The sequence below is a fragment of the Mizuhopecten yessoensis genome, unplaced genomic scaffold (genome assembly GCF_002113885.1).
Source record: "Mizuhopecten yessoensis strain PY_sf001 unplaced genomic scaffold, ASM211388v2 scaffold1515, whole genome shotgun sequence".
In the NCBI taxonomy this organism is placed as follows: domain Eukaryota; kingdom Metazoa; phylum Mollusca; class Bivalvia; order Pectinida; family Pectinidae; genus Mizuhopecten; species Mizuhopecten yessoensis.
Window position 1 is genome coordinate 145,060 of NW_018404085.1, and position 17,535 is coordinate 162,594.

A 17,535-nucleotide genomic window follows, 5' to 3' on the forward strand; every position below is an offset into this window, starting at 1 on the left:
AAGTAAACATTGCCATGCACTCAGTATTGTATGTCATTAATGGCATATATTTGGTGATAACATACAGAGTGAACTCGCCTACATCTTTGTTGGGATTTATTAGGAATTATAATGGACGCAGGCTTTAAGCCTTTTTATCCATATCAAAATAACACAATATTACATATACTACTTCAGGTAAAATACAATAACACAATATTACATATACTACTTCAGGTAAAATACAATAACACAATATTACATATACTACTTCAGGTAAAATACAATAACACAATATTACATATATTACTTCAGGTTAAATACAATTCAGGTGAAATTAATGTTCATAAATGTTATAATTACAATTATTCTTCAAGTGTTCATCTATAAGAATTTCAAATTTTTTAACTGCGGGTGCATCAATAACAGGTTTAGCATGTTCAAGGCCCGACTAAAGCTTTAAATAATAATAAAAACATTGGTTCATCAAGATATACAAACGTTTACCTTATTAGTCCTACTATACTGCTTGCTTTGTTTATCCATTGTTGAATATGAGACCGAAGGTTCAAATTTCCATCTAGCATGACCCCTATAGATCTTCACCCTTCCGAATCATGTTCGTCAAGTTAGCATTGAAATGGCATATACAAATTGAACTCTATGTATTAATTATGCAAAAGGAGGTTTTCTAAGTGTTTTTGTTAATTGAATATTTGGTACTAATCCATATTTCAAAATGTAATTTATTCAGGTAATGTAATTTGAAATGTATGCACAGGGAATAAAACCTGGACTGAATTTTTCAGACACGTTAAAAAAAGTTAATAGCACTATTTATGAAATAAATAATCAAAATATTTCAACTTTTTTTAATTACTCAATTAGTTATTAAAAAACAAAATAAAGAGCATTAAAGTAACTGTGGCTGGAATATTTCTATCCATTAAGAAGTGTTCTTGATTCAGAAGTTGTCTTTTAACATGAAGTTTGTATTGTTTTCAAGTTATCATTTCTCTAACAAATAAACTGTCCAACAGGAAAACTAAACATGTTGGCATTCAGATATACACCCGTATAAACAACATAGTTTGATTTGAGTTACTGTGTAACCTCCAGTGAGATGAACTTTAATATACGATATGTATGGTAACAGGTCTATTATACCTCTTACAACATTTCGAGTCTCTTCAGACTTTTCATAAAAACACGCATATAATCCGAACAGTACATCCGGGTCCCTCTTTTGTTTATCGGTGGAAAGCCTATGGTGGCAGAGACAAAGTACCTATTTGATTACATTAAGCGCAATTTTCAAAGTCATGTTGTCGCGGTCGATCAGAGCAGAGACCAGAAGTCGTGCGAAGGAAGACATTAAGCGGGTTATTAGCGCCATCGACAAAGTCCGGAAGTGGTATGTGTTGTCGATCTTGGCTTTCTTGCCGAGTGCTGTCTGGGCAGTTTGCGTTTAGTTGTTAACTATTTTTGACACCGCCACCCACTGTCTTTCTCCCTATAAGTATTACACATGTATATGAATTTACATAAAAACTTGTGTCGGTTTCATATGTTGATGATAATCTCTTACCTGAGGATTTTCCCTCGTTTGTGAGAATTTCCAAGTTGTCTAGTCGTGTCTACAGTGGCAACATTACTGTCAGTGTGCCTTAAACTTTTATTGTAAAGAGGGCTACTAATTTTGAATAAACAATGCAAATCCTAAAATCAGGGAGATCAAATGGAGCCAATGATGCTTATTCATCTTCAACCCGTCTTTTGGCCGCACGAGTCTCAAATTATATCAAAATTTAATAATAACAGTAGCTATAGGCACTAATACCAAAAAGAAACACAATAATAATAAATATGCTGCTATTATTTTTTTATAGAATTTCATAATCTTTTGTACAAACTACATACCTAAAGCTGATAATCTGGTATAAGGTGACAGTACCCAAGTTGGAACACCAACATATCCTTCAACCTATATGCTGTTTTGAACTATGTACAAATGGCAGGGGCCGACCTCATAATGGCATATGCATGGGGTTTAGGAGAAGAGAAGCAAGCAAGACTTTGGCCATAGATATTGCTTAGAGTGCAAGTGACTACTCTTAAAATCAGTAAAAGATTGAAACCAAAGATGATCAAAAACATTCTTGTGTGCTCTGGATAAAAATTATACAAATATCTGGACTCCAACCTCTATTGGGGCTTAGCAACTTAATCTCTGGACTATGAGATGGACATTACTTTTAATGAGAATATTTTGCCATGAATTACTATCACCATAAAAAAAATATTCATTGTAAAAAAAGTGTTGCAAACAAAATCAAATTATTGTGATGTAAATGTTTGAATCTTTGTATTATTTTGTATTTTAGGGAGAAGAAATGGGTGACTATCGGAGATACCACCATGCGTATATTCAAGTGGGTCCCAGGTAATAGAACATTCACTGCTAATCCCTTTCAACCCTATGTAACTTTAGTAGACTCCACCATGCATTGATCTGGATGAGTCCATTATGGTTTTCAGTGTTGAAAGGGTTAATTAATAAAACATTATAAGAAAGAGTTGAAAAGATGAATGCCGTTTTGTTATTGCCGCTAATAAATAAACAACAGACACCTTGTCAATATATAGTACATCATACAAATGTTTTATGACACACTATAGATACACGTAGATATTGTATTACTTTCTTCATATTAATACCGATCTAACAGGTAAATCAAATATAACACTAGAACTTATACAAGTACTATTTATAAATACAGTGTGTGCAATCTGGGATAAAGTGATTAAAAAGAGTGGATCTGAGGTGTAAATCTATTGCCAAGGGATCCGGATGGCAATATAAAATATTGAGTAGAAACAAGCACATTGATTAAGATCCATAATGTACATATATGTACTGTATGTACTCGATCACCATTGCATGTTTCAGTGACTCAAATTTTAAAAATATTTTGTTCCATTTCTATTTAATTGTTTTTCATTTTGTTTTGTCAGTATCATCACCAGAGCCAACCCAGGTAATGCACAGCATATGATCAGTGTCTTGAAGGAAGTATTTAGACATAAATCTAGATGCCATTTCATCTTCAATCATATAATCTCAATTTTTTAAACTCCTTCCTCATTAATATCAGTGAATTATAGAACATGTCGTTTGTAGATGTAAACACCTTTAAGTTCAATAGAAGTGCTGGTCATTTATAAAATGACTTCAGAAATTCAATGAGTTGTTAGATTAATAATGATGTTCATAAAATTGAGGTTTTAAAACCACTTGTCCAAGAGAAGAACACTGTTGACTAGCTTAAAGTAGCTTAGAGCATCTATCTAGATTTTGGAGGTCATATGTGTAATGCCCTGTCTGGCCACTGAGTTTTCCCATATCCTATGTAAACTCTAAAGTGTAATTCCAGTGTAGCAAACCACAACAGTTATCACTTAAAGGTACTGTTGTATTCATAGTTTTATCAGCTTTTGAGCTTAATTATGTAAGTGAAATACCTAGAAGTAGTTATACATGAATGCTGATGAATTGGTGTTTCAGCCGTCACTGATTAAAAAAGGTGTGAAAGGGCAGTCTGCTGGACAGAAAGGAGGGAAAAATGGCAGTGATAAGGATTCGGAACGTAATTTCCCTCAGGAAGGTATGCAGTATAACATGAAACATTTATCTGGGTACCTTTATGGAGGTCAGTAATAATATAAATAAGGCAGTTAGGTTATACAAATTTTCACTAAGAGTGATTGCAAGCAGTTGACACACTGGCCTATAAATAGCCTATAAGAGTAAAAAAGGTACGTATGAAGGGTGGTAGGGTGACTCGGTGGATAGGGCACTCATGATCACCTTTCTCCAAGACGGACATCACAGGGTCTCCAATCAGATGTTAAAATGTAGAAGGTTTTCTTCAGGTTCTCCAGTTACCTCCATTGTGCGCTAACATTCAGGCCAGAGTGATTGATATAAATGGTTTCATAATTGATGTAAAATAAATGATTTATATATATAAATGGAAGCTTAAGTTAATACAGTATTGCAGGTGAAAGTCATCAATATTGAACCATATCATGCTCTGCGTATGTTTGTAGAAAACGTAACATAAAAATTGTCTTTGTTCTTTTGTAAAATTGTCCTCTCTTTTAGATTTTGAATTGGTCCTTATTTTCATCTCATGCACTTCTTTATTTTTGTTAAAAATAATGTGTATCATGTTTGTCAAGAGTTACTTTCTAATCTTTGATTTATAACAAACTGTCTACCATGGTACTTGAATTTGAAACGTGTTTATCTTTTGTCTGTTCAGAGAACTCCAATTCTTCGGCAGTAGATCAGGAGTCGTGCCAAGGGAAGAGAAGTGAGTCGCATGCCAAGGATTCCACCCCAGACTGCTCTGCTGCAGGCATGCTTAATGGGAAAAGTGATTCTGTTAATGGCCGCATAGGTTTGCTTTTTATTTCTGCTGTCATGCTTTTTTGCTATCCTGCTTGATGTTCAGTTTGCTTTAAGCTTTTTATCATTCAAGAGCAGATATAAAAGTAGTAAGCTATTTGACTAAATTTTGTGAAGTCAGTTTTAATATATATTGTCTGATTACATAATTACCTTCTTCATGTGTTACTGTATACAATAAGATTCCATTGAACTGATATGTAGAGTCATGTACATGTGTAGATACTGTCTTTTTAGGTCACCTGAGCTTTAGCTCAAGTGACCTATTGCTATCCGTTTTCGTCCGTCGTCGTCCGTTAACATTTTACATTTCAAACTTAAAGTCAAGTTCTGCTGGGCCGATTGAACTGAAAGTTGGTAGGAATGATCGCCTCATGGTCCTGACAAAGTGTTGTTATTTTTCGGGTCGATCAGAAATCCAATATGGCCGCCACGGCCGCCATTTTGAAAACCTATTTCAAACTTAAAGTCAAGTTCTGCTGGGCCGATTGAACTGAAAGTTGGTAGGAATGATCGCCTCATGGTCCTGACAAAGTGTTGTTATTTTTCGGGTCGATCAGAAATCCAATATGGCCGCCACGGCCGCCATTTTGAAAATACCTATTTCAAACTTAAAGTCAAGTTCTGCTGGGGCGATTGAACTGAAAGTTGGTAGGAATGATCGACTCATGGTCCTGACAAAGTGTTGTTATTTTTCAGGTCAATCAGAAATCCAATATGGCCACCACAGTCGCTATTTTGTAAACACCTATTCTAAACTTAAAAACAATTAATAATAGGCCGATCTTATTTAAAATCGGTCTAGGAATGATCAGCTCATGGTCCTGACAGAGTTAAGTTAACATTATACTTAACTATTTTTTACTTAAATTGGTACATATTTCAACAACAAAAATAAATACTGTAGGACTCAGGTGACTGTTAAGGCCCATGGGCCTCTTGTTATAGTAATCATCCAGGATTGCATGATGAGTCATAGGAAGGCATTTTACTGAGATTGTTCACCAGCTTTTAACCACTCATCCCTAACCCCAACCCACCTTTCATGTTTTTGGTGGGTGTTTTTTTGAAGTAGCAAAAACAATTTCCCTAAGCTTTCCCATTTGGAAATTTGTGTTCATAAAAGAAAAGTATAACAACATTTGCCAATATAGAAAATAGGTCAGTAAAATATTTCAGTATGTTTGTTATATAATATAGCAGACATATCTGACATATAACAATTCTGACTACATTTTCAATATGGCCTGTAGCATGCTGGATTGATTAGCTTTGAAATAATATAACCAAGTCTCAAGACCGCAGTGATCAAACATGTACCTTGGATGACAGTTTCTAATTTACCACAAGCACTAGAATAATGCTCTAGAACTGCAGCCTCTTAAGTGAAGGACCATCATTAGTGTTAAATTTTATTCAAACAAATTAACTTCACTAGTGGTTTCAAGATCTCGGGTGTCAAATGTGCTAAACAAAGATCATGGGTCAAATTTTCTAAATGGTTAAAAAAGATTTAATGATGTTTCACAAAGCATAGAAACAAGATGTATGGTGTCAGGGTTGTTAGGTAATATAATTTGTTCAAATGTATGACATCCAACATTCAAGGTGAATGACATTCTCGAACAAAGAGTTACAAAATACGAATTCATGGATAAAGCACTTATAGTTAAGCCCGATTTGTGGACAAACAAGGTATAAGTGGTTGTTTATAGATGGTACATTCTTTATCATTGTACGAAATGAGATGCTTTGAGGGTGGTATTGTATAATTTTTGTTTTAACTTGAAAAGGTGTTTGACTTTTTGATAGTGATCATAACATCGAAATTCAAGATGACGGTGGCGTCAACATTAAGTTTTTGCATTTAAATTAGTTCCACTGAAAGTATAAGTGCTAGATCAACCAAACTTGGACTAAAGATGCATCTTAGGTAGCACATCTCAACACAGGCATCAAATGCTGGATGCGGCCTACCTTTCATGGTCCATTCACTTTGTCAGCATCTCCATCGACATTAAGTTTTTGCGTTTAAGTTAGTTTCTCTGAAACCTTAAGTGCTAGACCAACCAAACTTAGACCCATCAAACACGAGACATAACATTTCAAATGTTGTCTACATTGAATTTATTTCAACAATATGTGCATTGATGGTCAAAGAGGGGCACAGGCAATGACTTGTCTAATATTAATATCTTCTGAAATATATTCACTTAATATTTATGAGTTCAAACCTGTAAATTTTTCTCTACCTGTGAATATTATGATATAATATATGTCTCTATATTTACAGCCTCCAGTGTATACACAGACGAAAACACACAGCAGTCTGTACCAGACTCCAACTGTAGTGAGGGCTCTGGGACCATCAACGAAGACTCCAACTTGTCGTTCGCCGACACACAGAACACCAACCCTCCCTTCTCACAAGACGCAGATAACGACAGCAATGAGGCAGATATGAGACTAGGTGAGACACCAACGATAAAAAATATCTGAAATTGATCATAATCAGAAAAAAACTAACATCACATTCTACTTTCTAATATGTGTGACTTTGGCTTCAGCCAGGTTTCCTGCACATTCTCCTTCCTGAACCTTCTTGTGTTCTGAAGGTTTTACAATGCGTTTTTCCCTTAAGCTTCCATAAACTTTATATCATTTATAATAGTATAACTGCGGCATCTTCTTATCTGTAATAACATTTCATTAATACTGATCAAATACAAATTAATGTTGGCAATATAATCACAAGTATTATAAACTGCAAAACATAATCTTAAACTCAGTTATCAGTTACTTTTTCTGAGAGATATATAAGTACTGGTAGTCATACATTAAAAAAATATTTATTTGTAATATTATAAAGCTTTGACTTTAATTGGGAAACACCTATTGTATTTTACCATGCACTGCTCCTGGAATGTGATCCATCGTATTCATTGTTTTAGAGCTATATAAGTTTGAAAAATCTCACTGAAATGTCAAGTTTAAGACCAGACTCGTGCGCTGATGTGACTTTATTGTGAAATCCTCCAGTCTCAAAATAAAACACTTGACGTTGAAAGTTTATTTTCTTTGTAGTTGAGTGAAGAGCTAGGCTTGTTAGCAGTTTTAATAAGTGCAAAATTTGTAAATGAACAATTTAAGATTAGTCTAAATAAATGTTAGAAAGGATACAAATAATAGACGGATGAGAAATTCGGTGAATGATATTGGTGATAAAACAATGAATATGGTGACTTTTTCCATGATACTAATATGTGTATTTATCCTTTATATTTCCTTTTAGCAATGAGTATGGTTCGAGATGAGAAAAAAGAAGAGAGTAATTTAAAGAAAGACAGTGGTTAGTTTGTTGATATCTTACTCGACAAAGTCCCGTAGCTCTGTCTTGTTTGTCAACCAAAGTGTATAATGTAATTCTGTGTTGTTATATTTTGATTTCAATAGAGGAGCCAACAGACTATGGTGAAATTTGCTGCTTTACAGTCAATAACACTGAAAGAAAAACTTTTGGTAATATTTTGCCAACATTAAAGAATTATGTTTATTAAGTATACCGGAGGGTATTTAAGATATTTCAACATCAAATCTTAAATATGGCCCATCTTTTTATATCAATTATACTTTTTTGTCAGGCGATTCCAATTCTTCTGCTGCCCCAACAGACCACGAATCTGATGATCCACCGACTAAAAAAAACAAGTCTTCATCGGAGTCCAGTTGATGATACAGAGACAAATTAGCAATGAATGTGTTCATTTACCATTATGACATGAGATAGCTAACAATGCCATAAATGTAACCCCATCGTCCAGGACAAGACAGTTTGTGCAGTACCAACACACCTGTGAGCTTGTTGATATCTAGTGTGGTCCTACAGCACTTTCTGTTAAACGGTTTGTCGTGAAATATTTGCCGAGACATAATTGTTTTCGCTGTGGTGAGGTAAATTGATCAGGATATAGAATTACATTTTACTACTCAGCTTGATATACATCATTGTATTTCAACTGTAAAGGACGAAATCAACACTTGAGTGTATAAGTATTTCATGAGTAAAAGTCAAATACTTTTAAGTTATTTCAACTTTAAACGGCTAAAATTTATGAGTTACAGTCAAATACTGGGCAAGTTTCCAGATACACTGGAAACTGTTTCTGTATTATAAATTAACAATATACAATTGTTTCACGGCTATTTGGGGAACAGTCAAAACTATCATCCCGAAGTAGGGGGAAGCCCTGGGGAACTGTTTGCCCGAGGCCATTGCTTCAACACTGAGTCGCGGTCACCGAAATGCTTGAAGGGGGCTCTGGAGGGGGGATTTCTGCGCATCGAATTCGCGCCAGGTAACAGTTCGCTCTGACCGGGAAAACAGTTTTGACTGTTTCACCCCTACAGCCGAAATTGGACAAAAAGCCATAAACAGTCAAAAATGTCTAATTATAATTTATATAGACTATTGGGTAATAACACAATATATGGTTATAAGTAGTGAAACGGATACACAGGTGAACCAGACCAGGGTTCATTGAAGAGTTGTGAGTGTAAATCAGACTGTTGACCGTTAAACTTCCACTGCCTTCATGCTGCTGTAGGGAATACTTCAGAAGATGGTTAACATTATGTCTCAGTATCCATGTCAACATTCGTCTGAGCTTTATAAGGAAGTTAAGGAACACAATCTTTTGTTTTCAAGAGAGATGACTATTGCGAACAAGTGGCTTGTTTTACAGTGTACATGTATATATTTCTGCACAAAGTAGACATTATGTAAAAGTGACGAGAAAATGAGAGAGAAAAAAGAAAATTGACATTGCAAGTATTTTGATAAAGACTTCATTTCTCTATCAGTGTATGCAGATGTAGACAGTATTTCTGGTCTGCTGTCATGGTGTGATTGTGAAAATGTGTCATTTTAAATGTTCTGCAATGCACATTATGGATCACTTTGAGATACATTAAATGTAAGAGTAAATGCGACATAGCATTATCCCTTCACCTTTAGCTTAAATTTTTGTTCATTTATGTCAGTTACTGTTGAAAGAAAATACTAAGGAGAGTGCTATATAGGTGTATGTTGTGATTGATGTGTGATCAGTACATGTGTTAGCATGCTGACCATGTGTACATTACATAACATAGAATCTTCTCATTCATTTCTATAGAATGTATAAAATAAAATATGTTGTAAACCATGATGACGTGTTGTTTGTTTCCTGAAAATATCAAACTGAAAAATATGATCATTCACGCATACACATCCTTCAATTGGCAAAAGACCATCACATTTTCATTACACCTGTCTACCAAGGCCTCATCAAAACTCTAACACTGTTGATCAGTGTTATTTTGTTGCAGTCAGCATTAAAATCATGGATGTAATATTTATGAATTTACCAGTGGGAATTTGTCAACTACTGTTATTTTCATCCAGTGTACATATACCATACAGTAACCTTGGATTCTGTACAAGGGTATTATGATCATGCAGTGAGTTTCACTTCTTTATGAAACACAAAATTCAAAACTGAAGAGAAATATTGGTTGGACACTTATTATATAATAGCAAATTGGCAATATATAAATACCCCATTACAAGAGTGTGTCACAGAGATCCTCATCCCACGGTCTCTATATGTACATAGGATTACGATCCCCTTGTAGCTAGGCGCCAGGGGACATTTCCCTTAGCTCAGTGGTAGTCTCCAACTTGAAAGACTGGTGTCGTGGGTTTGATCACCAGAGAAAGCTCATACTCGATTCACGATTTCCTTTCAACTTACTTTTGCACATATAAGATCCGTGGGGTTGGGATGATCTGAGCCACACACCCTTTGATATCTTAACTACCATACATGATCACAACCAATAAATGAAGAAGTCTTTCAAAATTCAGTGGTCCAACAAATAAAAATAAACACAAGCATCTATTGTCAACAGACGGCTTTATTGTACAGCCTTTTAATATATATAACAAATATTGCTACAATGTGAGTAAAGAATTACCCAGAACTGGGGTCCCAATAGAGTGTGGTGACCGAACAGAGGTCGAATGATTTATCATGTTACTCAATATGTAATGAATAATATTCAACTTTCAATGTCAAAATTTGAAGATAAGTTCCTACTTGCTTTTAGCAATATCCCCCCTCTGTCAAAAAACAAATAAAGCAACATAGTCATTTTTTTCATTATCAAATTATTGTACGTTCTCTAAATACCACGAAAGAAAGTTCTCAAGATAATTGCCAGTTTGGGCCTGTAAAAAGTTGTAAAGCTAATATTTAGTTAGACTTGTCACAGTATTGATGCAGCTCATTCAATCAACGGAAATGAAGAAGGCTTGGTTGTGGTATGTACCTTGGTATATATTGACTACAACTCTAGGGAAGGTCAAAAAAGAAAATCCTTGATTTTTAAATACATTAAAAGATATGTCCTGTACTACACGAAAAAGAAAAACGACATTTTGTTCACTTGTTAGCCTGTCAAAATATCTTATATGGAATACACTAATTTCACAAAACAACAAAAAAAGTATATCTCCAGGGACGAGTATTTTAATAGAGTAGCCTAATTTACATGCAGTATTGGAAAAAAGGATCTGTAGTGAATGACAAAATGACAGGAAAGGTCAGATGGGAAAACTTTAAACAAACTTGATGCTACTAACCAACCATACTGTAACTACATATATATCTTTTATCTGACTGTTTTCAAGATTTTACATTATTGTAGATATATAAGAATGAATTAATGACAGAATTAGATACATTCAAAACTAGGACTGTTAGTCTCACACTTAAAACAGCACACATCATTAGGACTACACTTTGGTTCAATACATGGAATAATAAAAACCATTCCTCATGAAGAAATTAACAGGTATAGTTAACAACTATATTACATACTGATTAAGTTTCAATGAAACCTATGTGCAGTACCTATACCTTAAAAGAAGTTGTAACTTGTATGGATTTTTTTTTTGAAAAGGGTAAAGGGTGAAAAAAGGCTGAAATAAATAATAATTTGCATATCTATCAAGTTCCACTTTAAATACTGCTAGAGTGTATAGGTTTTCACAAATCTATGCAGTACTAAAAACTTAAATCGTCTTGTAAGATCCTATTGTAAAATTTCTATATTTTTACCATTAAACGTTAAAACAAGTCAAAATTCTCCATTCATTAGGACCCAGTTTCAAATGTACTGCTTTAGGACAAACGTTTGTCTACGGACAAAGGACAGCCTGAGACCCCTATTTCAGTATACCCCACCCATCCCCATCTTTGCCTTGCTGTAGGGTTAATAATATTTTGTATTACGCTAGACAATTTATCACTTACACAGAAAATGTAGAAAAAGGAAAGACAGCAGTAGAAAAAAAACGGAGAAAGGTATGTATATTGGTTACAGATACTGATAATACTGGGTATAGGTAGAGGGTTATAGGGTGGATGGCTGTCCATTTTACAAAAACAAGCATCTAACTGTAATGTGCATTCCTCTCCATTATATTCAAAAGTGTTCAAAGTTGGAAACACAACGACGTGAAAACAAACAAATTACAACCGTAACACGTAAGTTCTACATAACCAAGAAGCCTGGTTATTTACATCAATGGTGTAGCTTACAATGTATAAATCATGTAAAGATGAAATCTTTATCAGGTAATTTCGAAATCATTTTTTTTTTTTATCTAAAATGAACATGAAAGGTAGATGTCATAAAAACCTTAAAGTTCTGCTAAAAAAACTTCAAACAGACATATACTAATTACCGGTTTGAAGAAAATGCCAAAATATTCAATCCATTTCAGTAGAGTTTAACAAAAACCACTTCAATGGTGTGGCCATTACAGGACAAAATAACAGGTACAATACACATGTATATCAAATATCAAGACTGGCAAGTGTGTCGAGGTCAAAGATTAAAAACACTGCTGGGACTAAAACAAAATCACTAACAAGCAAGCATGCTACCTATGTAGCACTGGCCTTTCATTTAACGTGCCATATGTAATGCGTATAACTACATTTCACTTTTCGAACTGAAGATGTAGGAAAGAAAAATATAATCAACTCCACTCATCAGTTCACACCCAATCAAAACTAACATTATTCAAAATTAAATACTTTACAAAGTCCATATTAAGGGCTATTAGCATATACAAATAATAATATTAGCTACAGGATCAATAAACCTAGACCTGGAAAAGAGTACTTCTAGATGTTTTACAATACAGTGCTTATAGACAAATTAAAACACATTGTCAATTTTGAAAGTATTGTTTGTCTTCACTTATAACCTTTAAAGTCTTGTCTTGATACCTCAAGTTTCTAGCTAGCACCACGTCACTTGACAAAGCAAATGTCCAGTTTGTAAGTTGTATGTAGCAAGCTACATGTGATGGCACTATTGTAATGTGGAGATTCGACAACATGCACCAGAAATGTCTGTGTTCAACATCTCGGTACACTAGAGCTGGTGTCCTGTTCAACAGCTCAGTACACTAGAGCTGGTGTCCTGTTCAACAGCTCAGTACACTAAAGCTGGTGTCCTGTTCACTGACTCAAGATCAGTACACCAGTGATGATGTCCTTCTGTTCACAGACTCAGTACACCAGTGCTGACGTCCTTATTCGCTGCTGCCTGGTCTGTATCCTCTCGCTACTCCGCTCACCTAGTGGGCGCATCTTCAAGCTGCCATTTGTCAGTGGAGAAACTGTTGATCGTCTAAAAATCACAATATGTTCAGATATAGTAAGATCAGTATTAGGAGACCTCCCAAAGTAAGACTCTTAGTTTTGAACTAAAAAAACCGGTCTGTTAATAGAGTATTTCAGTAATATAGTGTAAACTGTTTTATGGAGATGTAAAAATGGTCGACTGAAAGAGAAATAATAGCTCAATATCTATAGGAGAGAGCTCTCTAGCAGATGCAACTGTATTAGTGATTCATTTGAGAAGTTTGGTTCCTACATGTTAATTATATATTTCTATTTTTAGAATTAATATTTCACACTGACTGGGTCAGAGGCTGTGTCTAGCTTACTTAAATTGATTTCCCTTCAGTTATTGATAACAAGGAGTTAATCCTTAACATATAAAATAAAATCTGACCCTCCTATTCAATGCTTTGTCTTTCATAATCTTAACATGGCCTTTTAAAAAGTGCATACAGAATTTTAAGTTTAGGATAGGAACTATTCCTTATTTTGTTTTGGCCTTAGAACCTAACCATGTTATTAAATGTGAAACCCACCTTGTTTTGGGTCTCTGCTGCAGCCCCCCTGGAGTTAGGGTGGCTAGGGCTTGCATGTTGGAGGTGAGAGCCTCTACCTCCTTACGCAGGCGTGTGGGGGTCTCCATGTTGTCCGTCCTGATAAAAATCAAATTTAACTCTATAACACTTTATTTAAATGCAATGTATCAATATGTACGGTAATTGGTTCTTCAAAAAACATTTTAAAAAATATGATTTCATTACAGAACCTAAACATAGTAAATAAGATAACTGTCGATTACATATTTTATGCAAGAAAAATGCTACATTTTAAAGGTGAACTTTTAAAGTATGTGACCATGCATACACATCTAATATAGTTAAATCTTTCTTGCTTCAGTATGTCAAATTATAACTTTTTCAATTATTATATTTTTCATCAAACTAAATCAAGGAACTTTTGGCAGTTTTGTTTAATTTCTTAACAAAGAGAATGCGAACTTACTTGGAAATTTAAGTTCTCGACCAAAATCCAACAAAAAGTAATTTGTGTACTCCGACTTACCATCTCGAAGATGTAGAAGTACGTAACCTGGTAGGTGTACGACTTGAGCTAGGTGTGTCAATCACAAACGGGGAGTACATCTTCACATCATGATGAGCAGGACGGGGTGGTGTCCTTCCTGATGTCCGGTTACCATGACGAACACCTTTTGTAGGTGATGGACTCTTTGTATCATTAGTCAACCTCTTCAACTTTCTTGTTGATAAACGAAATTTCTAAAATTATACAAAATGAGATATTAAATAAAAGAATATTGAAAGGTTACATAATTGTAACTGTTAAAATAATAATAATCAACTTTCAAAAAGTCAACATGGATTGGGTGATTTCTACATCAGTGAACACATAGCTATATTTTATAGATGGTAAGAGCTCTGGCATCTGTCTTGGTTATTGGATTCAAATCCCATAGCAGGGGTAGAATTAAAAAAAAGGGTAACTGGCCCAAAGGTCCATTAAAAATTCACTGGTCCTGTTTGAAGTGCACTAGTCCAGAAAACAAGTGCTGGACACTTGAGAGGGCGCCAAAGGGACTTGATACCTGTGTGGTGCATTCTGGACTTAAAATAACGCTTTTCAAACCTGCTGAAATTTTAGATAATTTACAAAATATCTACTGGCCCTGTGGGATAGCTTGTTGAATAACCTACTTGTCCACCCAGAAAACCACTGGCCACAGGTTAGTGGACCAGCAGTTAATTCCACCCCAGCCTAGTCTGGCCCGGATCATGTTCCCTCACCTGTTACAGTGGTGTCTAGGACCAACTCTAGTTCTTGTATGTTATTTTGCAAGGGGACACTCAAACTTTGGTTGAAATTAAATGTTGCCAAACTCCATAGGAGAAGATTTAAAAAAGGGAAAGAGGTGGGTACCTTCATAAAGTTGATCGTTTTCAAACAAAACATTTTTTTTTATATTATCACCTTTAAACAGCTAGCAGTATTTAGATTCATTTTTGATTACCAGAGTTTAAGCCCTTTTTTCTGCAGTTGGAATTTATTCATACATTGTCATAAATTTTACAATTGAATTTTTCTTCTTGTGGCTACATAAAATAAGAATAGTCCAATCTTTTAAACAAGTTATCTGGAGTAAATAGACAAAATTATTCCTTTGTAATTAATATATTTGCAAATGCTAAAATTTATCTCATGTTTATTCTCCCATGACAAAAATGTCAAATCAAATGGCATCTTTCAAAAATGTACATCCCACCACTTTAGGTGACAAGTGAGCCCTGACATTTGCCATTATAACATCGGAGTTACATACTAAAAGGTGTCACTATGGTATTTGGTAATAACAACCCTTGAATTTGAGCGGGAAGTACTATAGGCATATAATGTACATGACTCACAGGTTTTAGGATCAGAGTTGGCATGACTCCAGGGTTTCTCTCTGGAGACATAAAGCCGGGATTTAGATTGAGAGACTGATAACTGGGTTTATGGGCCTGTACTTCTGACGTTACATATTGTAGTCATTATCTTGTCTACATAATGGCCTTCAAATTCACGTCAATGAATTCTGCGAAGTGCAATGTATTTTTATCTGTCAGAATTTGAAATATATGTCCATTTTTTCTACAATTTGTAAGCACAGTGTTGCATGTAAACTTAAGTACATGTTAGTAATGATTGTTTAATGCTTATAGGAATAATATAACATCTTAACATGAAGCAAAAACTTGTTTCGGTATACATCAGGATAAGCTGTCACTTGACATTCCTGTTTGGATAAGCTGCTAGATAAACACCAGTCGGAGACCAGGTTATCAAAACATTACAAGCCAAACACAGGGGCGCTTGTTGTTTCAAGTAAAACAAATGATCTTACACTGGACAGAACGAGACAACTTTTTGTCAGTTGAATTAGATGCGTGTATGCCGCCTAAAATGTGAAAGAATTTGGTGACTCATCCGAAAAAAATGACATTCAAATATTACTGACGATGACTGTTATATATTTGAAAATTTGAAATATAAAAATAACATACATTGACATTAAACATCGTATTCCAACATGTTTGAAACGTAAACAATGCGTCGTTATTGATTGTCAACAGACAGGTGATCAATCACAATAATGATTTATTGATACGCAAATGGTATGATGAACACCATAAAAATCGAAAAGAATACAATGATTTTTTACCTGTTTCAAAGAACCGACAGCTTCGCGAACTGACTTCGTAAGAGTTGAATTCCTTTCAAACTTTGGTTTTTGGTTTCCACGGTTTTTCAATGGATGGATTGCGTGGCGCTGTGTCGGAATATCTCCTTCGGAAATGGCACGCTTGTACTTTGGTGTGTTGAAATACATATTTTCTTTTCCTTCTAAAACGTTATACTTTTTGCCTGGCAGCCACGATAAGCGGAACGACTTTCTCAGATTTGTAGACATCTTGTTATAGTTGTAGATGTTGTGACTGTTTTAAATGAACCGCCAAGCTTTATGACCTCCCACCATTTACGGCAATCAGCTGTGTGATCACGTGGGTTTGAATCTTGGGCGCGTTTGATTGGTGCTGTACAGAGCGGATACGCAACCGCTAGGCGTTATGATTACCTGACAAATAACAACTAATTAGGCGATAACGACGTTCTGGACTAATAAGGACAAAAGAAAACAAGATGACACATGTATTATATCAATTAGATGTAGTTAATCGGTCAATAAAACTGATAATAGGTATTTTTGAACAAAGAATGATTTATTAAGTTAAGACCGTTAATTATTTACAATCTATCCAATTATTACACGTTGTTTGACCTGCCCTACATTTCAGATTTTTTTTTTTTTTGTTAACGGTTTTGGTAGGGATACTTTATGAAATTGAAGCCTTCTAATGTTTAGAACTGAACTCATGATTTTTGATAGTTTTTATAGATAAATTATTCTTAGCTAACGTTAGGTTGCATACAGAATAAAAATAATTGAATCCCATCAAAATTGGATTGATATTGAAATAGTTATTTGAAATTTATTTGAAATTAAAGTGATAAAAATAATGAAAGTTTTGTAGCCAGACCGGGCTTTTACACCAGCAATTTGTATTACATTTTGAAATTCTCTGTAAGCTAGCTGTCAGTGTGAGCGTAATCAATATTTACATTTACTCAATATAACAATTATATTTATAAATTGATAAGTTACTTATGGTAAATCAGTTTGGGTGTTTCAAAATAAGTTTTGCCATTTGGCCCATTCTCTTTGAAACTGGTTTAAGTAGCTTTCTACCTTACTTCTAGCAATGTATTTTTGAGTTGTACATGTATATGTAT

At 34.6% G+C, this 17,535-nt stretch overlaps 2 protein-coding genes across 4 annotated transcripts; one reads left to right on the plus strand and one right to left on the minus strand.

Moving 5' to 3' along the window:
* Positions 1 to 1,204: 1,204 nt before the first annotated feature.
* Positions 1,205 to 8,849, plus strand: LOC110463990 (B-cell CLL/lymphoma 7 protein family member A-like). 3 transcript variants are annotated; one of them, XM_021518979.1, is made up of 8 exons: positions 1,205 to 1,393; positions 2,364 to 2,422; positions 2,995 to 3,017; positions 3,545 to 3,644; positions 4,305 to 4,442; positions 6,744 to 6,920; positions 7,743 to 7,799; positions 8,092 to 8,849. In XM_021518979.1, the coding sequence occupies exons 1-8, from the start codon at positions 1,302 to 1,304 to the stop codon at positions 8,178 to 8,180; spliced, it is 735 nt and encodes a 244-aa protein (XP_021374654.1). In that variant the 5' UTR covers positions 1,205 to 1,301; the 3' UTR covers positions 8,181 to 8,849. The 3 variants fall into 3 exon arrangements, with proteins under 3 accessions (XP_021374654.1, XP_021374673.1, XP_021374663.1); XM_021518998.1 differs by having other exon boundaries at positions 4,305 to 4,355; XM_021518988.1 differs by lacking the exon at positions 7,743 to 7,799.
* Positions 8,850 to 10,385: 1,536 nt separating this feature from the next.
* LOC110464003 lies at positions 10,386 to 16,749 on the minus strand. The gene is made up of 4 exons (XM_021519010.1): positions 16,406 to 16,749; positions 14,251 to 14,465; positions 13,725 to 13,841; positions 10,386 to 13,195 (listed from the first exon to the last, which is right to left on the minus strand). The coding sequence occupies exons 1-4, from the start codon at positions 16,652 to 16,654 to the stop codon at positions 13,075 to 13,077; spliced, it is 702 nt and encodes a 233-aa protein (XP_021374685.1). The 5' UTR covers positions 16,655 to 16,749; the 3' UTR covers positions 10,386 to 13,074.
* Between the last annotated feature and the right edge of the window lie 786 nt (positions 16,750 to 17,535).